The following is a 21,646-nucleotide window of genomic DNA, read 5'->3' as shown; positions in this document are numbered from 1 at the left end:
GTCTCTCGAACAGCATGTTCCAGATTTCAATTACTCTCTGGGTGAAAGATCTCTTCCTCAGATTGCCTCTAAATTTCTTGCTCCTCACCTTAGAATGTAGAACAATACAGCACAGGAACAGTGCGTAGAAAGGAACTGCAGATGCTGGTTTATACCGAAGATAGCCACAAAGTGCTGGAGTAACTCAGCGGGTCAGGCAGCATCTCTAGAGAAAAACGATGGGTGACGATTTGGGTCGGAATCCTTCATCAGATTGAAAGTAGAGGGGAGGGAACTGGAGATTGGAAAGGCGACTGAAAGTAGAGGGGAGGGAGCTGGAGGTAGGAAAATGGTCTATCGAGCGCAGGACCAGGCTCCTCGGCCCACGTTGTGCTTAACATGACGCCATTAGCTATGTTTTCCTCTTACATTTGACCTCCCGAAGTGCAATACCTCACACCTGCTCAGATTAAGTCCATCTGCCATTTGCTCTGCCCGTTTCTGAAGTTGATCTATGTCCCAGCTGTGTACTTTGACAGCCTTTCTTGCAATCTGTGACCCCAGCAATCTTGGTGTCATCTTTACTAACCAACTCATCAGCGTTTACCTCCAATGTATATGTATGTATGACAAACAGCAGAATTCCAGGCACAGATCCCTGCACAACTACCCTGGTCATAGATGGAAAGAGTACAGAGAAGATTTACGAGGATGTTGCCGGGACTCGAGGCTCTGAGCTATAGGGAGAGATTGGGCAGGCTGGGACTCTATTCCTTGGAGCGCAGGAGGATGTGGGGTGATCTTAGAGAGTTGTATAAAATCATGAGAGGAATAGATCAGGTAGACGCACAGAGTCTTGACCAGAGTAGGGGAAGCAAGAACCACGGTGCATAGGTTTAAGGTGAAGGGGAAAAGATTTAGTAGGAATCTGAGGGGTAGCTTTTTCCACACAAAGGCAGGTGTGGGCAAGTTGGGCCAAAGGCCACACTGTATGACTCTATCTCCAGCCGAAATTGTGTCCTTCAACAACTAAATTGCAGTTAATCCCATGCAATTTAATCTTCTGGCTCAGCTTTCCATGGGGGGACTTTATCAAATGCCTTGCTGTACCCTAAAGCTGTATCTTTGGATCTTGGTGTTCTCTGCCATGTAGAACAGTTTCTTGTTATCTGTCTTATCACTGTCTCATGAATTTGTAGTTATGCTTTTAGCTGTCGAAACCCCATGCTCTTCAACATAGAACATCGCGCAGGAATAGGCCAGATTAAACTCCAACTGCCATTTCTCTGCCCATCTTTCCATCGCCCGCCCTCAATTTATAATTCTTAAGACCTCGTTGAGCTTGTGTTTGGCCTCCAGCTTGCATCTAGGTCTTTGTTTGTCTGATCTGAGTGATACACCCTGGGCACTTGTGTGTTTATACCGTGTTTAAAATGCGTGTATTTGTTCAGCTGGTATCTTGTTTGGGCGTCTACACGGATCTCCAGATAATGTTACCCCGGGATAACGGAAACATTTCTGAAGTTGGGTCTTAATTTGCAGCTCAAAACAGCACTGATAACGACTGGGAGAAGAAAGTGGTGGAATATTTCCAGGAGAAGCTGAAGGAGACAACTGCAGCCAACTGGGTGAGAGATTATTTTATAACATTGTTTATTCTACCGCTCCTTCTGAAATAAAACACAAGAATCATTGGAATGGTGTGAGTTAAAACTGGTGTGAGGTGTTCCGTGAAGGTCGGAGAGATGCAGCAGCCAGAAGCAGCGAGAGCAAATATTGGCTGGACGTAGGTGAGTCAGAGGGAAAGAAGATTTTAAAAGAGTGCCAAGGGAGTTTGTGGAGTGCCTCCGAGATGGATTCTTAGAGCAGCTTGTACTAGAGCCTAGCAGGGAGAAGGCAATTCTGGATTTAGTGTTGTGTAATGAACTGGATTTGATAAAGGAAATCAAGGTAAAGGAGCCATTAGGAAGTAGTGCCCATAATATGATAAGTTTTAATCGACAATTTGAGAGGGGGAAGGGAAAATCAGAAGTGTCAGTATTACAGTTGAGCAAAGGGGACTATGGAAGCATGAGGGAGGAGCTGGCCAAAGTTGAATGGAAAGAGACCCTAGCAGGGATGACTGGAACAACAATGGCAGGTATTTCTGGGAATAATACAGAAGGTGCAGGATCAGTTCATTCCAAAGAGGAAGAAAGATTCTAAGGGGAGTAAGAGGTGACTGTGGCTGACAAGGGAAGTCAAGGACTGTATAAAAATAAAAGAGAAGTAATGAACCTCAGTGCAGTGCTTGTATAATTGAAACGCAAGATCCTGATGGGCCTTCTCAGAAAGGATGTGACAACAATGTTTCTTCCTGTGGGGGATTCCAGGAATGGAGTGGTATTTAAGATGGTGTTGAGGTAAAATAAATTCTGCAGTTTGCGAAATGTTCAGAACTCTCTTCCTGAAAACCAGTAAAGCAGATTCCTTGAATATTTTTAAAACTGAGCAAGTTAAGTTTCAAATGTACAAGGAGGTGAAAGGTTGCTGTGAGGTCGATGAGGTGTACAGGGTTGAGGTTGCAGTAGTTAGTGAATGGCAGCGAGTCTCACAGTGCACACTCTGCTCCTAATTTATACAATCGTCTATATCCTACCTTGGTTCATGCAATGCTAAATTTATTACAGAAAGCAAAAGATGAAGGGAAAGGAGGGGGGGGGGGGGGGGGGGTTAAGGGTGAGAAAGGAATGGGCCAATATTTTTAAGGATTTCGGGTTTTAAAAAAAAATCTTTGACCTGAGCGCAAGTTCATAAAATCTCTGGTTGGTGGGTTGAACTAATGTGCAGCTTTGTGACATCCAACCTGATGATTGGGGAGAAAGACAAAGTGCTGCAGTTGCTCAGCGGGTCAGGCAGCATCTCTGGAGAACATGGATAGGTGACATTTGGGGTTGGAACCCTTCTTCAGTCTCAGCTGCTCCTTGCGTCTCTGAGGATTGGAGATGTGACCCACTTTAATCCATGTGTTTGTAATCCACTGATCTTCTGTGGCCCTTAGTTCCCTGGCTGCCTGGAGTCACGCAGTGTGGAAATGCTCCCTTCAGCCCAACTTGCCCATGCAAACCATCATTCCCCATCTACACTAGTTCCATTTGCCTGCATTTGGTCCATGTCCCACTAAACCTATCTATATACCTGTCTAAATATTTCTTAAACATTGCAATGGTATCTGCCTCAACTGCATCCTCCAGCAACTCGTTCCATACACTCATCACCCTTTGTCTTTAAAGAAAACAAGTTACCCCTCCGGTTGATATTAAATCTTTTCCCTTATCATCTTAAACCTATGTCCTCAACCTGGTTCTCATTTCCCCAACTCTGGGCAAAAGTCTGCATTTACCCAATCTATTCCTCTCATGATTTTGTACACCCCTCATCCTCCTGTAATAAAGTCCTAGCCTGCTCAACCTCTCCCCATAGCTTAAGCCCTCGCATCCTGGTAACATTCTCGTAAATCTTTTCTGCACCTTTCCAGGTTGACAACATCTTTCCTCCAACACGGTGCCCAGAACTGAACGCAGTAGTTTAATTTAGAGATACAGCATGGAAACAGCTTCTTCAGCCCACTGAGTCCGTGTCGACCAGCTGTCCCTGTATACTAGCTGTCCCACACTATGGACAATTTACAATCTTTACCTAAGCCAATTAACCTACAAACCTGTACGTCTTTCGAGCGTGGGAGGAAACCGGAGCACCCGGGAAAACATACGAAGGTCACAGGGAGAACGTACAAACTCCGTACAGACAGCACTCGAGGTCAGGATTAATCCCAAGTCTCTGGTGCTGTATGGCCGCAACTCTACCAAACTGCGCCATCGTGCCGCCCCAATACTTTACTGTAAATGTGGCCTCACAAATCTTTTGCAGCCGTAACATGACACCTCAGCTTCTGTACTCAGTTGTTCTACATTGACGATGTGACTGATATGCATTTTCCCTTCCTGCTGGCAGGTGCCTTCCTTGAATGATGTCCCACTACATTACTTAAAGCCAAATAGCTTGGTGAGATTCCGCTGCATGGTCCAGGACATGTTTGATCCAGAGTTTTATATGGGGATTTATGAGACACTGGAGTTAAATACCAAATCTAAGGTGGGTATTTTTGGAGAAGTCATGAGATGTTTAAGACTGTTCCAAGCCAAAATGGGAAATGATGGGTATCAGGGTTTCATATTGTTTCTTGACTGATGGGTTGCCCAGTTTTCTCTGCTGTAAATTAACCAAAGGAGACGATCCTCTTTTGCAGCTGTCTGCGGTTTTCGGTAGCGAGTTGAACATTAAAATGAGCGAGCTGTTATGACAGGCGAGATTTGTAATTCAAATGACAAACATCGTTTGGTATAATGACATGGTTACAGATGAAGGAAATGGTTTGTAAATATTAGCGCCAGTGATATTGATTGAATTGAAAGATACAGCTTCTGAACAAGCCCTTCGACCAGCCGAGTTCTCACCAATCATCCGTTCACACTCGTTCAAGAGTTATCTCACTTTCTCATCCACTCCCTACACGCCAGGAGCAATTTACAGAGACCAATTAATCTACAGATCTGTATCCGTACATCTTGGAATGTGGGAGGAATCCGGATCACCCGGAGAAACACCCACATTCACCCTTGTTTCCTATTACTACACTTGAAGCAGAATTTTATCCCTTATAATTAACCAGGACTGATGCTCTCTTGACTATGAAGGTAGACGCACAATACTGGAGTAACTCAGCGGGACAGGCAGCATCTCTGGAGGGAAGGAATGGGTGACGTTTCGGGTCAAGACCCTTCTTCAGACTGATGTCAGGAGAGGGGGAGGTACACAGATAAGGAAGTGTAGGGTGTGAAAACAGGACCAAGGGAATGGAGATCAAGGAAAATGTAGAATAGATCATTGTTAGCTGGGAGAAGGCAACAACACAGCAAACAGGTAAAATGTAGATGGAGACAGTAAAACTGGTCTGAGAACTGGGATGGGGGGAGGGAGAGAGAGGGAAAGCAAGGATTACTTGAAGTTCCTCCTGCTCTCTTGACTAAATTTGTACATCTATTTCCATGCTTGTAATTATAATTACATTACAAGCTTTTAATTTTTCTCAGAGCTATGTTTAAAATTTAAAAACTGATATTTCACAATTTTGAATATTTAAAACTCTTGTTTTTGGTAGATTCTACGCTTTGGAAAATACAAAGATGTTGCTGAGTGTGGGGCAAGTAACCTTGTGGTATTTTTTCAGTGCAGCTTGTTTGTTTATTGTATGTCAAATACTGAATCACTATCTTTTTAAATTGGATGAGTGAACGGCAGGTTGAGGGATGTCAATGTGCTGGCTAGCTGCATCTTTACTCTCTAACAGCAGATGGAGCCAGCACTCTGGGTTAGGATAGGAAGGTAACTGCAGATGCTGGTACAAATCGAAGGTATTTATTCACAAAATGCTGGAGTAACTCAGCAGGTCAGGCAGCATCTCAGGAGAGAAGGAATGGGTGACGTTTCGGGTTGAGCACTCAGCCGAACACTGAAGAAGTACATTTTCAAAGGCACCTTTGCTAACACAAACTAAAATCCTTACTGACATTTTTGTTCAGCATAGAATAGTCTTCCCCCTCCCCTCTCTGTATCCTTCATTTTACTGGTTCATTTCAACTTTTGTTTGAAAAATAGCCATGCGTGCATTAATGTTGCTACACATTTGCAAATAAAAAGAATTTTGGATGACAAAATGTCAGCTTCATTGATCTTAGACCTATCTTTTCAATCAGTGGGTTGGATCACATTTTGTTTTCAGAGTTCTTTTTTATTTTGGTTCCTTGAAGATATTTTGCTGAGATGTGAGAGGTGCCCATGCCGCTGTTTTTCAGTTGCTGATGCAATTGGTGTGTTTCAGCACGCTGTAGATTGAATGTTTTGTTGCCTGGTGCTCGCATCACGAGGCTGTATATCCTTTTTCCAGCAGGATATTGATTGCAAGCTTGTTGTCAACCACAGCACACTTGTAGGTGCCCTGGATGCGATTCGTTCTTAATTGCTATCGCTACATTATCAGATTGAGGAATCTTAACTTCAGTTAAAATGGTTTGCAGTTCATGCATTGCATTGGCTTGGTCTTTGTAATTTTGTGAGAATGTGTAACAGAATTTATTTTCTTCTCAGCTCCAGCAAGAGATTGCCTTGGACTCTCCCAAATATGTCACTCGGGAGAGGCAAACGTTTTACTGTATCCCCGTGCCTGGAGAATCGGAGTGGGTCAAAGAAATATCCTTTTAATGGCTGTTTCTATGTTTTCAACCATTCTTTCCTTGTCACAGATCGACATAGAGGAAAAGTCATTGGGTAATTTTAAAGCAGAGATTGATAGGTTCTTGATTAGTAAGGGCGTTGTCAAAGGTTACTGAAAGAAGGCAGGAGTAAGGGGTTGAGAGGGGAAAATTGATGGAATGATGGAGCAGACTCGAGGAGCCTAATGCTGCTCCTATGACTAGTGACATGAATCCACGAGGCATTTTGTCTGATTTTTATGAATGAAAGGGATCTGCGATTGGGCTATTTTCCTTAACCTGTTGCCGCACGTCTATGCCAGTGCCTGTCAAGCTCGCGGCAATCCTTCCACATCGTACACTCCCAGTCGACACAAGAGGAGTTATGAGGAGGACGAAGACATGGAAATGCATCCGCCCAAACTAAAAGAGCAGTGCGCAGGTACAGGCTTGTGTGTCGCCATCCTACCCTTGCCCTAAAAGAGCAGTGCGCAGGTACAGGCTTGTGTGTCGCCATCCTACCCTCGCCTGTTGAGCTGCAGGAAAAATAATGAGCTAGTTACCACAAGGTAACACCCTCCACCCCGCTGTGTAATTAATACATAACCGCCCGAGAGGAGACAGCTCACTAATCTGACCAGGTTCTCATGTCGAATAGTGGAAGGCCTGGATGGAGTGGACGTGGAGAGAATGTTTCCACTAGAGGGAGAGTCTAGGACCAGAGGCCATAGCCTCAGAAGAAAAGGACATACCGTTTAGAAAGGAGAGGAGGAAGTTCTTTCATCAGAGGGTGGTGAAATTGGAATTCATTGTCACAGAAGGCTGTGATGACCAAGTCAATGGGTATTTTTAAGTCAGAGATTCTTGATTAGTACAAGTGTCAGGGGTTATGGGGAGAAGGCAGGAGAATGGGGTTGGAAGGGAACAATAGATCAGCCATGATTGAATGACGGAGTAGACTTGATGGGCCGAATGGCCTAATTCTGCTCCGCTAACTTATGAGCATCCTGCGGCTGAATGTGAAGTCATCTTTGTTAGATTCTTCCAAGCCACTGATCAAAACACTAGTCATAATAGGGATGGATTTTTAAAAATGTAATAAAATGAAACTGCAGATGTTGGTTTATGCCATAGATAGACACAAAATGCTAAAGTACCTCAGCGGGTCAGGCAGCATCTCCATAGAACATACATAGATGACGTTTCGGATTAGGACCCTTCTGAAGAAGACCCAAAATGTCACCTATCCATGTTCTCCAGAGATGCTACCTGACCAGCTGAATTACTCCAGCATATTATGTCTTTTGTAGAGCTAGGATTTTGATCTTTTCAAGAAAAGTGAAGTTTAGAGTATTGAATGTACATACCTCGGGTTGGGAGGTCATGTTACAGTTATATAAGACATTGGTGAGGCCTCCTTTAGAGTATTGTGTTCAGTTTTGGTCACCATGTTATAGGAAAGATGTTGTCAAGCTGAAACGGTTGCAGAAAAGATTTACATGGATGTTGCCAGGCCTTGAGGGCCTGAGCTATAGGGAGAGGTTGAGTCGGCTGGGACTTTATTCCTTGGGGCGCTGGAGGATAAAGGGTGATCTTATAGAGGTGTACAAAATCATGAGAGAAATAGATCGGGTAAATGCACAGCCTTTTGCTCAGAGTAGAGGAATTGAGACATAGGTCTAAGGTGGGGGGGGGAGGGGGGTTCAAAGGAACCTGAGGGGTCACTTTTTGTCACAGAGGATGATGTGTATGGAACGAGTTGCCGGAGGAGGTAATTGAGGCAAGTACTATTACAACGTTTAAGAAACATTTGGACAGGTACATGAATAGGACAGGTTTAGAGAGATATGGGCCAAATTCAAGTAGGTGGGAGTGGTGTAGATGGGGCATGTTAGTCGGTGTGGGCAAGTTGGGCTGAAGGGCCTGATCCACGCTGGATGACTTCATGCTCTATATTAATGGTGGTAGTTGGTTAGTGTGAATTTGTGGGCCGAAGGGCCTATTTCCACGCTATATCTCAAAATTGAAACTAAACTCGAAAATGGTTTGAGTGATTTGTTACAAACTTGCAAAATGTCGTACTGTGTCGCTTGGCAACTCGTATATTTTGTTCGCTGCCAGTTACAGGTGATCCTCAGCTTCCGATGGGGTTCCGTTCCGAGAAGCCCATCGGAAACCGAAAGTACAGGTGCTCCTGGCTTACGACGTTTCAACTTGTGACGGTGCGACTTTGCGATGGTGTAAATGGTAGCGAGATGTCGCTCGCGGTGTTCCGGCCACGTGATCGCGTGTATTACAATGCATTTCGACTTGCAGTACTTTCGGTTTCTGATGGGTTTCTCGGAACGGAACCCCATCGGAAGCCGAGCAGCACCTGTATTGTAAGTCAAAATGCATTGTAATACACGCGATCACGTGGCCGGAACACCGCGAGCGGCGGCTCACTACGGGTCACTGCCGTTTGCATCATCGCAGAGTCGAAACATCGTAAGCCGGGGAGCGCCTGTATTGATGACGTTGAAACATTCTTCAGAAGGCAGACAAATAGAAGGTGTTAATGCTGTTCCTTTGCCTGATATCAGCCGGCGGCAGTGCATCGCAAGGATGTGGAGACGCCAAGCGGCTTGAAAAGGAGCCACCAGCTGGGCAGCAGAACCTGTCAAACTGCACTACGTCAATCGATCTCAATTTCCCATTACCAGGAGAGAAAGGGCCTGCATGCCTTGTGAAGGTAGGAACATCCCTGTGGAGGATGAAATGCCTCGTGTGCCAGGAATGCTTTGGTTGAAATCAGCTGGAAATAGAGCATTGGTTTTTCAACTATTGCTGAATACATGTGGGAACTTTTGTGTTTTGGAGCCATAAATCTTGTTCTGGGGCAAACGTTTGTTGTCGTACAGTAAATGTTGGAAGAACTCGGCCACTTAAGCATCATTGGTAGAAAGAGAAACCAATTAATGCTTTGTGTTAAAGACCCTTCATTTAGTTAGTACATTTTAATTAAAACCCCTTGAAGATATTGGATACTTGGTTCTGTCTTGCATTATTCTGTCCTGAACGATTGTCCATGAATGTTTTATTTTGGCAGATCTACGAGGGCTGGGATGGCTTCAAGGTCAATGATATGCTGGAGGTTTATGGGGTTCTATCAGTGGATCCAGCGCTAGGTGTAATAAATGAAGAGAGGTAAGATGTTATTAGATCAATAATTTTTGTGATCATGAACAAAGTATAGTTTGGTATGTCGTGCCTCTTTTGAATTTTGTCTCACATTTTTAGCCTATTAATCAATCAACCTAAACTGAAGTTAAGATGAGATTTTATAATGTTGGTTAATTTGGAGATACAGCGTGGAAACTGGCCCTTCAGCCCACCGAGTCTGCGCTGTGATGATCACACGTCTACTAGTTCCATCCCACATACCAGACACAATTTACAAAGCCAATGAAGCTACAAAACTACACATCTTTGGAATGTGGGAGGAAACCAGAGCACTTGGAGAAAACCCCCACACCCACAGGGAGAACGTACAAACTCCGTACAGACTGGAGCGATTGGGCTTGTATACACTGGAATTTAGAAGGATGAGGGGGGATCTTATTGAAACATATAAGATAATTAGGGGATTGGACACATTAGAGGCAGGAAACATGTTCCCAATGTTGGGGGAGTCCAGAACAAGGGGCCACAGTTTAAGAATAAGGGGTAGGCCATTTAGAACGGAGATGAAGAAGAACTTTTTCAGTCTGAGAGTGGTGAAGGTGTGGAATTCTCTGTCTCAGAAGGCAGTGGAGGCCATTTCGTTGGATGCTTTCAAGAGAGAGCTGGATAGAGCTCTTAAGGATAGCGGAGTGAGGGGGTATGGGGAGAAGGCAGGAACGGGGTACTGATTGAGAGTGATCAGCCATGATCGCATTGAATGGCGGTGCTGGCTCGAAGGGCTGAATGGCCTACTCCTGCACCTATTGTCTATTGTCTATTGACAGCAACTGTAATCAGCATTGAACTGGCGCTGTAAGGCAGCAACTCTGCTGCTGTGCCACTGAGCTGCTCATAAGTTAGTCTCTTTCAATATTTTATCTCCATAGCATTTTATCAGCTCCAGTGCCGAACAACAGAAGTAATTTGATTGTTTGTGATTGATGTCAATCATGGAGAATTTGCCTTCTGAAAACAAAACTCTAATTTTGCAATGACCACATTGGTGTACTGCCCAGTTTAGTTTGGAGATACAGCATGGAAACAGGCCTTTCTGTCCACTGGGTCCGTGCTGACCAACAATCACACCGTCCACTAGTTCTATCCTACACTCTCTGGGGACAATTTACAGAACCCAATTAACCTACAAACCTGCACGCCTTTGGAATGTGGGAGGAAACCGGAGCACCCAAAGAAAACCCACGTGGTCACAGGGAGAACGTACAAACTCTGTGCTGAGGCAGAGTGATCAGTTGTAATAGAGCTCTTGGTTCTGAAGCCTGAACTCGCATTGGGATGTTCTAACCACAATGCTTCAAAAAGGGCGCCTGCTTTAGGCTGCTGCACTAGGAACGTTACTGAAATATTGTCCTCTCCTGCTGCTGCCCACCACTGACCGCACCATGTCCAGATGCGGAGAGGCTGTTTACAGGGGCTTGTTTTGGGTGATCACTGGGCTGGGAAGAGTCGAGCAATAGACAATAGGTGCAGTAGGCCATTCGGCCCTTCGAGCCAGCACCGCCATTCAATGTGATCATGGCTGATCATTCTCAATCAGTACCCCGTTCCTGCCTTCTCCCCATATCCCCTGACTCCGCTATCCTTAAGTGCTCTATCTAGCTCTCTCTTGAATGCATCCAGAGAATTGGCCTCCACTGCCTTCTGAGGCAGAGAATTCCACAGATTTACAACTCTCTGACTGAAAAAGTTTTTCCTTATCTCCGTTCTAAATGGCCTATCCCTTATTCTTAAACTGTGGCCACTGGTTCTGGACTCCCCCAACATTGGGAACATGTTCCTGCCTCTAACGTGCCCAATCCCTTAATAATCTTGTATGTTTCAATAAGATCCCCTCTCATCCTTCTAAATTCCAGTGTATACAAGCCTAGTCGCTCCAGTCTTTCAATATACGACAGTCCCGCCATTCCGGGAATTAACCTAGTGAACTCACTAGGGCCCTGTACAACTGCAGAAGGACCTCTTTGCTCCTATACTCAACTCCTCTTGTTATGAAGGCCAACATTCCATTGGGTTTCTTCACTGCCTGCTGTACCTGCATGCTTCCTTTCAGTGACTGATGAACAAGGACACCCAGATCTCGTTGTATGTCCCCTTTTCCTAACTTGATACCATTCAGATAATAATCTGCCTTCCTATTCTGACCACCAAAGTGGATAACCTCACATTTATCCACATTAAACTGCATCTGCCCATTCACACAACCTGTCCAAGTCACCCTGCAACCTCATAGCATCTGCCTCACAGTTCACACTACCACCCAGCTTTGTATCATCTGCAAATTTGCTAATGTTACTTTTAATCCCTTCATCCAAGTCATTAATGTATATTGTAAATAGCTGCGGTCCCAGCACCGAGCCTTGCGGTACCCCACTAGTCATTGCCTGCCATTCTGAAAAGGACCCATTTATCCCCACTCTTTGCTTTCTGTCTGTCAACCAATTTTCTATCCATGTCAGTACCCTACCCCCAATACCATGTGCTCTATTGCAGCTGAACACAGAGGGGTGTGGGCTAGCAGCGGCTTCCACCGCGTATTGCGTCCAGCTGAATACAATGATGGAGACTAGGATCCGGCTGGTATGACTCGTGGAGCGGGCTCAGCGCTGAACAGCCGCGCAGCTCGCCCTGCCCCCCCCCCCCCCCCCCCAATGACGCCAGTCCCCATGGGCTGTGACTGCACCCAACCATTAGGTGTCATTGCTGGGGTAGGGTCAGTTTCCCAAAACAGCAGTGCTCTCAGTTGCAGGTATATGATGTCATTAGGCAGCCGTCATGGACAGCTCATTGCTACATGAGGTGCCAGTGGACAGATGGTAGAGGCCCGGGGTTCAACCTTGACCTCTGGTGCCGACAGTGTGTAGTTTTCACATTCTCCCTGTGACCACGTGGGTTTCCTTCGTGTGCTCCCGTATCCTCCCACATCCCAGAGACAGTTTGAGGGTGAATTGGCCTCTGTAAACATTGCCCCGAGTGTGTACGGAGTGGATGAGAAAATGGGATAACATAGAACTAGTGCGAATGGGACAGCATGAGCCACAGGGCCTGTTTCCATGCGCTTATCTTTAAATTAATCAATAGTGCATGTTATGTTTAGCTATGGAATGATGGAGGTAATTGTTTGCTGATTTTTTGCATTTTCAATAGCGATTGTGTTCACACGGTAGTTTCCTGCCGAATAATCTGCACGAATCCACAGCGCTGTGAAGTCAAAGGAAAGAAGAATTATGTTTTGCCTCGTTTACTCAAATGTGTTGCAGTTATTGTGGAAACAAATGAAAACTAAATCTTAAGCACACAGAGTAGTTTTGTTTAAGATGATAGTTGGTGTCAGTAACGTTCCCTCTCCTTTTTCTTTAGTTCAAAGGGCGGTTTGTCGATCTTGGATCCGACTGAGTGTATGGACACCGTGGAAGAACAGCGTGTTCACAGTCCACCGCCTTCCTTGGTTCCAAGGCTTCATGCCATTGTAACTCGTAAACTGCAGCACGTTAACCCTCTCCTTCCTCTCACCCTGAATGATACAGAAAACCAGGACTGTGAGTTCATCTCTCAGCTTGGCTTTTTATTCATCGTCACGGCGCACCTCCAGAACATGTCTCGGACAGGCCTTTCACTTTGGAAACAATAATGAATGATGTTTATCACAATATGAGACCCAAGCTCAAATCAGCCGTCGGCTGAAGATGCAATCAACAGCCTGATGATTGGTTGTAAAGTGGCCCTGGGTTAGAAGGAGATGCTGGACACTCTCAAACCATTCCTCATGGGGATCCGTACCGAGTACAACACACTGCCTTAAAAAAAACACAATTAGTTTATTGGAAGAATCTGAGCAATTGCTTTCCAAAAATGGTGAAATTTAAAGTTAATTTTGAGTTAATGATAAAGATACAACACCCGGACATTGATGTTGCTGTGTATCTTGTCAGGGGAACAAATACTTTTGCAATGGTTTTCATTTTGAGTGCAAAAATAGCAAACATTAGTAAGCAAACATTGGTACGCCAGGTCAGCACTGCTGTGAGTCAGCAGTAGGAATCCCACATGTTGGGCACTTTGTAATGAGAACAATGTTGATGGCACACAATTTGTATAAATTATGGTAGGAGCCTCATTTCTTTGTTCACAAAGTCTTTTTGCACCACAGTGCTACAAACTCCAGCAATGGGCACTGTTGGTCCGAGTCCATAGATAATTCACTCCTCCTTGTACAAAGGGCAGCACGGTGGCACAGCGCCAGGGACTCGGGTTCGATCCTGACCTCGGGTGCTGTCAGTGCGGAGTTTGTACGTTCTCCATGTGGGTTTTCTCCGGGTGCTCCGGTTTCCTCCCACATTCCAAAGACGTGCAGGTTAATTGGCATCTGCAAATTGCCCCTAGTGTTTAGGATACGAAAGTGGGGTACGTAGAACTAGTGTATGGGTGATTAATGCTCAGCTTGGGCTGGTTTCCACACTATCTCTGAACTAAATTAAATTAGTCTCTGTTCCTGCATTATTGACAGGAGTACCTGAGGTCAGGAGTTCAAAATGCTGGAGTAAACTTCTGGGAGGGTAATAATTAGAAATTGCTTGTGTAGTATTGAATTGTTTACATTTTAAAATGTTGTTCAAATATCTCCTTGTCAAGCATGAGGCGATGGGGGGAGGAATGGTTGGGGGCTGTTTCTGCGTGGTGTGACTAAGTCTTTTTGCCTGGTAATTTATTCTAGTTATCACAAACATCTTACCTGAATTGTCAACAGTCAGAGCGGAGTTGCTTGGGTTTCTTACGCACGTGTTACTGGGGGACAGTCTGGCAGCTGAATATCTCCTGTTACACTTCATATCAACGGTGTAAGTGTCGAATCCTTTATTTTGCACTCTGTTACTTGATATAGAAATGAAGAACTGCAGATGGTGGTTAATACACAAAAGGACACAATGTGCTGAAGTAACTCAGCGGGTCAGGCAGTATCTCTGGAGAACATGGATATGTGACATTCCGAGTCGACTGCAATGTCGACCCTTCAGACTGATTGTGAGGGGGGGGGGGGGGGCGGGGGAGAAGAAAAGGGGAGAAGCAGGACAAAGCTTGGCAGGTAATAGGTGGACATAGGCGAGAGTGGATTTGATAGGCAGAGGGTTGGAACAAAGACCAGAGATAAGAGCAGCAGGTTTCAAGAGTTGTAGATTGTGAAATCAGAATAGCAGGAGGAGGGATTGGAGTGGAGAAATAGGAAGACCAGGTGGGGCACAAGGGAAGGAAGGGTGATGGGGGGGGGTGGGAGTGGCAGTGAGGGGGAATCCAAGTTCATTCTGTTGGGTTAAGCTACCCAAGCGGACAATGAGGTGCTGTTCCTCGAGTTTGTGTGTAGCCCCAGGACAGAAAAGTCAGTGCGGGACCGGGAAGGGAAGTTAAAATGTTCAGCAGCAGGGCGATCCAGTAGGTCTTGGCGGACCGAGGGCAAGTGTTCAGCGAAACGGTCACTATGTTTTTGTCTCTTCGATGTTCAGGAGGCCACATCGGGAACACTGGATGCAGTGGATGAGGTTACTCGATATGGCTGGTGTAGTGCATGCTTATGTAGAAAAAATACAGTACAGCTAATAGTTTGCACTTAAGATATTAAACAAGGTCTCTAGCAAACATTCTATATAAATCATAAAGTATAAATTTGGCTTTAAATTTTGATGAAGTTGTAACTTTTTAGAACAGAGGAAATCAAATTCTGTAATCAAAAGATATTTTCTTTAGATAGTTAAAGCAACATCCGGTATTCATGACCATTAGATTTGTTTAAGAAATTAAAGATAGCAGCTGTTCTGGTTGCCATTTGCAAAGAAATGTGTTGCCTTGCCATGCAATGCAGATCAGTTTGGGTACAGACGTGATCTTTGGAATACCTGAACCACATCTTGGTGTGTTATGAAGCAGTTCTTCCAGTCTGAAGAAGGATCTAGACCTGAAACATCACCTATTCCTTCTCTCCAGAGATGCTGCCTGTCGCGCTGAGTTACTCCAGCATTATGTGTATCTTTAGTTCTTCCAATTTGTTCTCATAGATTATCAAGATTTTTTAAAATTCTAATTTTTGCTTGAATAATTAAGAACAATTACCTACCTCTGTAGAAATTTGGAGATTTATTTAAAACTAAACTAAAAAGTAATTGAGGGCCAAGCAGCAACTGAAAGATTTGATTCCTAAACCACCCATGTGCAAAATTCTGTATTTACTGCATGTGAAATTGAATGTTTAAATGTTAATGCCGGAAATTAGTGCAGAAGAAAATCTGGGGATGTATTTCTAGATGCACATGGGAATTATAAATTGTGTGAAGAATGCAAGCATTTTTACTCTTAAAATATTCAGCTATTGTTCAAAAGAGAGCTGGTCAGGCTGCTGCTTCACATCGCCAGAGAAAACAAAAGCTTTTCACTGTACCTCAGTGCATGTGACAATAAACTAAACAAAACATCGGTTCGATCCTGACTACTGGTGCTGTCTGTGCGGAGTTTGTACGTTCTCCCTGTGACCGCGTGGGATTTCTCCGAGTGTTCTGGTTTCCTCCCACATACTAAATACATATAGATTGTAGGTTAATTGGCTTCTGTAAATTGCCCCTAACGTGTAGGATGGGATAGCATAGAACCAGTGTACAGGTGACCGATGGTTGGCGTGGACGCGGCTTGCCAAAGGGCCTGATACCAGGCTGTGTCTCTAGCCTAAACTGAAGTTGCTATGATGCTGATGGGCCCATTTTAATGTGTGTTGCAGATACTCCCGGCGTGACATTCTTCCATTGGGTAAATTTACAGTAAACCTGAGTGGCTGCCCCAGGAACAATGGTTACACGAGACACCTGCACAAAACCATTCAACAACTCGTTCCGTCAGTAAGTGTTTAAAATTGTGGCAAATTGGGAATGTGATCACTGCAGGATTACACCTGCTGTGAATGTGTTCAGTTAATGCCCCTTAAGGAACGCATTAAGGGACTGACTTTGGACTGACAAGTTCTTCGTTGTACCTCGGTACACATAACGATAAACTAAACTAGTTTGCTAATCTGGGGCTTAAAAGTATGTTGAAAATTAACTCTTTTTTTTGTTGCTTTTAATAGTCATACTGTCTGCCCATGACACTCCACAACATGAACACCCTCCGATTCATCCCACACAAAGACTACACAGCCAATCGCCTTGTCACCGGTGTACTGCAACTGGCCAGCAACACTTCGCTCATGTTAGACGAGACCTTAATGGAACAAGGGCAACTGGATAGTACAGGTCAGAACTGAACTTCACATATAAAGCAAATGTCTCCTTGGCTGCTGTTGAACAATATTATTTCATCTTTATTGGGTGGTCTTTTTCAAATACAGATCCCATGTATATAAAGGGCTGCACAGCAGTGCAGCTGTAGAGTTGCTGCCCTGAAGCGCCAAACCCGGGCTTGATCCTGACAACAGGTGTTGTCTTTACGGAGTTTGTACGTTCTCCCTGTGACCGGGTGGGTTTTCACTGGGTGCTTCGGTTTCCTCCCACGCTCCATAGACATACGGGTTTGTAGATTAATTGGCTTCGGTAAATTGTCCCTAGTGTACTGGTGATCGTTGGTCGACATGGACTCGAAGGGACCCGTTTCCCCGCGATACCTCTAAACTGCTTAAACAGGGTTGGTAGCTTTGCTGTCTGACAAATCAACTCTGCAATTGTCAATTAATTCGAGCCAGCTTTCGAATCGTTCCCTCTAGGGTCCAGCTTTTGAGTAGGTGCACATGGTGGGCATGTAGATAACTGTCAGGCAGTGTGGATGCAGCTTGCAAATATTGATACAAGTGCACCACTTGGTGGTCCGGCACCTCCTATAATCCAGACAAGATTATGAGAGTGCGCTTGAAATCCCCTGCTGAAATTGTGGCCTAGAGCTGGGTGAGGCAGTCGAACTCGACCTCATCGGGACTTCTGCGCCAAGCGGCGGGTTGAATTTGTGCCCTGTAGCCGGAATTCTGGAACTCCGACCCGGCTGGAGCCGGCAGATCTGTCCTCATAACCGTTCAGAGGCCGACTTTATGGGCTGGTGTCTCAGCCCCTCGGCGGCCTAGGACGATCGCTGCGTTGGACTCCACTCGGAAGCCGTGACCTCTGTTGGTCCAGCAAAACGGATAATCCGGAAAGGATGCAAGGGTGCTGGTTAATTGGTGGTGGACCTGTACCCACACTGATGGAATTGAGTTTTATCTGTGACTTGCAGTAGCCTTACAAAGCAAAACATGTGTTCTTTTTATTTCACCACCATTCAACCCCTGTAATTTCTGTCTCGCCATTTTCTTTAAACAAAATGTATTTGTATCAACCTTAATCATTGTTAATGATCAATCTTTCACAGGAGTTCGAAATGTGACGGCCCTGGGTAATTTGATTACTTGGCAGAAGGTAGACTATGACTTCAACTACCACCAGATGGAGTTCCCTTGCAATATTAATGTACTCATCACTTCTGAAGGAAGATCTCTCTTACCGGTGCGTGCACTGTTTGGATTTATCCACTCGTACTACAATGTGTACGGAGTGATTCGAGTCTTTCGGCCTTTGCCTTAAATAATGTATGCAATGTGGCTATTAAACACTTTCCAGTGAATGGCCAAATGCCAGAACAATACAATGGTTCATTACTAACGTAAAATGTTAGGGTCAATTCTTGCAAGATTTAAATCGTTAAGAAGCATTGCTCTTCTATTTGCGTCAAATGTTAATTTTTGAAAAGATAATGCATGGAGGAATGTTGGTGTTTTTGTATTGATTGTACCACTTAATACAAGGGGGGAGGGAACGGGGACAACAGTGGCCCAGACCATATCAACCACACTGCCCTATATTTTTGAATGCAATACAATTAATCTAGTCTAGTCTAGTCAGTAAAGCCTTTGCCAAGGTCTCACCTGGAAAGCTGGTCCAAGACTATGGGTTCAAAGAGAAGTCAGCAAATTGGATCCAAAATTGGCTTGGTAGTGGGAGACCTGGATGATGGTGGAGAAATGTTCTTGTAATTGGAAGCCTGTGGTCAATATACAATAAGCATGTTTGTCATACATAATGATATTCAACAGTTGGTAAATTCGCAAGAGCAAAGGCAAATAAAATGTAACCCTGAGGAAAAATGAGAGGAAGCATTTTGGGATGCATTCAACAATGGTAGGACAACCATTGTGAATGGTCAGGCACCAGGGAGTATTGAGGAACAGTGGGATTTTGGTGTTCGAGGTCCGTATAGATACCCAATGGTGGCAGCACCGGCAGATAAACCAGGGCAACAAATATAAGAGCAGGAGGGTCACGGTACCAGTTTACAAAACTGGTTAGACTGCAGTTGGAGTACTATGGTGACCGCAGACTGCACACATTAGAAAAACTTGTTTGCATTGGAAAAGAGTGCAGAGAAGATTTACTGGGATGTTGCTGGGAAAGGAACACTTCTGTTATCGGGAGAGAATAGTAATGCTCAGGTTTTTTCAAAGTAGGGAAGGGTCAAGAGGAAGTGTACAAAATTATACGGGGCTTAGGTAGAGTGGCTATTGAGAAACCTTTCCATGATAAATATTCCAAACCATGGGGCATGGATATGAAGTGAGGAGTTGGTGAATTAGAAGGGAACTGAGGAAGAAAACCTTCACTCAGAGGGTGGTTGCATTCTGAGCGTACGGCCTATGGGTGGTGATGGCAGGTATTGTGACAACATTTGAAAAGTGTGTGGACAGACTTTTAATTCACCAAGGAACAAATGTGCTGTTAAAAGGGCTTGGTGTGGGTGGGATCTTGGATTTTGGTTGTCATTCTCGCAAATGTATATACATACACGCACCTGCCTCCCGATAATGAGATGTAAATGATGATGCAAATTGTTCTGCCAACTGCTCTGTGAAAATGGTTGAGTAGTTACTTTTAGTAGATTTAGAATTGCTATTGTAATTGAGCAACTAGACCCGGAGGCTTAACGTGTAGATTACAAATATGGTGTTCCATCATAAATGACTTGAGGTCCACTTATATTTGTTAATATACTGGCGCAACAACATCGCTAGATCACATTGAGTTGTGAAGTTGCCGTGAGCCCATTCTTGGGTGACATCCCAGCTCGTTCTTTATTTGATGTCCCTTTCTGTGGCTCTCCTGTGATCTCTGCTGAGGCGCGCTATTTATCTCTCTTGCAGTCTGACTGCCAAGTCCAGCTCCAGGCACAGATGATTCCTGCCAATGTGGAAGAATACATGACGAATTTACTGATGGCTGTGTTGCCTTCCATGCTGAGGAAATTCCGCATTTACCTGAGTTTGCTCAGGTTCATGGACTACAGCATCTCTGATGAAGTGACCAAGGTATGGTCACCAAAATGTTTTTTTATTTTCTCTGAAGGGCTATTCCTCGGGCTCTGAAATGAATAATTTGTGATTCGGATGTTAATTATCTCAATTTCAGGCAGTGGAGGAAGACTTTGTAGAGATGAGAAAGAGTGATCCTCAGAGCATGACGGCAGAGGACCTCCACCAGTTGCTTGTTGTGGCGAGGTAGGTAGGCTATGTGCACGGCCGCTGCTGTGGCTTGGTGTTTGTGGATTATTGCAGATGTTTTATGTCAAATTTATCACATGGTTAAATCTTTTTTTTCTTTAACATTTCAATTCACCTACCTTTTCACTCTTTTAGATATTGTTTTATGAATTGCTGCTGTAAATGATCGAATGGATCTATCGGCATTGCATGTCTTGTAGAGACCATGAATAAAGGACTAATTGTCCTGTGGAGCTGATTTTTAAAACTTTTTGTATTTAGGAAAAACCTTTTTCCCCTCTTTAAAAGAGCTGAGTTTCTGATCATGGCCACGAGAGCTCGACCTGTTCCTTTCTGAAGTTTAGTCTGGGGGATGGAGGGCTGCAGTGCAAAGGAGCGGACAATTAAAATCAGGCTCTTCGAGGATGGGACTGATGCTGCTTTCTCTTCTTCAAGAATGGGGTGATTTGTGCAAGATGGAGTTCAGGGAAGGTGCAAAGTGCCAGGTCGGCAGTTAAGATGTAGAGTAGATTGATGGGCGGAGTCGAGGATGTTTGCAGAATGCAAGGAAGCTAATGTCTGTCACCTTGGCTTGAGCTGTTCAAATTGCACTACCTGTTGCTGACTGTTTTTCTGACTACCTGTCTGAGGTAGTGGCAGGTTACTAATGTAACTGGATTGAAAATGAGCTCAGTGGTGAACATTATGAGAGACCTGAAACTGAACATTGTGCCTAAAACAAGACACACGGTGCTGGGGTAATTCAGCGGGTCAGGCAGCATCTCACAAGAACATGGATAGGTGATGTTTTGGGTCAGGACCCTTCTTCAGACCGAGTCTGAAAAAGGGTCCCGGCCTGAAATTCCCTCTCCCTGTCCTCCAGAGATGCTGCCTGACCTGCTGAGTTACTCCAGCAGCTCCTGTTTCCACTTTCTGACTCAGGCCATATATGAGCATATAAGTAAGTAAGTGAAGACTTCCTCTGGCCTGTGTAGTCATGGATGGAAGTTTGGCTATATAGTTTGTGTTTGGATCTCTAAGCAGGTATCATTAAAATGGCATCTTGGTCCAGGTGGTAGAGAAATTGCAGAACTATCTACTGGCAAACATCCTGACGGTAATACTCTTAAACTGCTGGAGTGGGTCAGGCAGCATCTGTTGATGCAGAACGGTCGACATTTCAGGGTCGAGACCTTGCATCAGGTCTGAGTGTGCAGAGGGGAAAGTGCCAGTGGTGAGAGGGAGGAGTAGGCAGTATCTGGTGAGGAGTGGGGGATGTTGGTGGGGACCAAACCCTCAATGTAAGAGGTGGAGACAACAAAGGGCTGCAGATTCTGAAATCTGATAAATCCGGAAGGTGATAAGTAGAACCAGAAATAAGAGGAGATGATGAGCAGATGGAACAAGATGCAGAGGGGGAAGGAAAGTGGGTGACGGAAGTGCTAGGTTGAGTTGGGGAAAGGTCGGTTGGAGAATCTGGGTGGATCAGAAGGAGAGAGAAAGGAACACTGAGTGGTGGTTACCTGAGCAAGGAGAAATGTTCATGCCAATTTGGTTGTAGAGTACACTGTTTGATATGAAGCAGGATTTTAAAGACATTTGGACAGATGCATGGTTAGGAAATCTTTCG

At 44.7% G+C, this 21,646-nt stretch overlaps 1 protein-coding gene across 3 annotated transcripts in view; it reads left to right on the top strand.

Annotated features, from left to right (window-relative positions):
• Positions 1-21,646, top strand: part of mcmbp (minichromosome maintenance complex binding protein) — a 29,566-nt gene that overhangs the window by 5,981 nt on the left and 1,939 nt on the right. For all 3 annotated transcript variants that reach the window (XM_078413522.1, XM_078413520.1, XM_078413521.1), the window contains exons 2-15: positions 1,522-1,607; positions 3,973-4,113; positions 5,180-5,221; positions 6,166-6,267; positions 6,582-6,711; positions 8,852-9,000; positions 9,358-9,455; positions 12,846-13,024; positions 14,200-14,323; positions 16,246-16,363; positions 16,591-16,756; positions 17,859-17,992; positions 19,681-19,845; positions 19,946-20,034. In XM_078413522.1, coding sequence (XP_078269648.1) covers positions 4,039-4,113; positions 5,180-5,221; positions 6,166-6,267; positions 6,582-6,711; positions 8,852-9,000; positions 9,358-9,455; positions 12,846-13,024; positions 14,200-14,323; positions 16,246-16,363; positions 16,591-16,756; positions 17,859-17,992; positions 19,681-19,845; positions 19,946-20,034 — 1,571 coding nt within the window. In that variant the 5' untranslated portion in view covers positions 1,522-1,607; positions 3,973-4,038. The remainder of the gene's footprint in view (positions 1-1,521; positions 1,608-3,972; positions 4,114-5,179; positions 5,222-6,165; positions 6,268-6,581; positions 6,712-8,851; positions 9,001-9,357; positions 9,456-12,845; positions 13,025-14,199; positions 14,324-16,245; positions 16,364-16,590; positions 16,757-17,858; positions 17,993-19,680; positions 19,846-19,945; positions 20,035-21,646) is intronic.

This window comes from Rhinoraja longicauda, chromosome 16, assembly GCF_053455715.1.
Source record: "Rhinoraja longicauda isolate Sanriku21f chromosome 16, sRhiLon1.1, whole genome shotgun sequence".
Classification (NCBI taxonomy): domain Eukaryota; kingdom Metazoa; phylum Chordata; class Chondrichthyes; order Rajiformes; family Arhynchobatidae; genus Rhinoraja; species Rhinoraja longicauda.
Note: the sequence above shows the minus strand (reverse complement) of the source record. Positions and strands in the feature narration are given on the sequence as shown.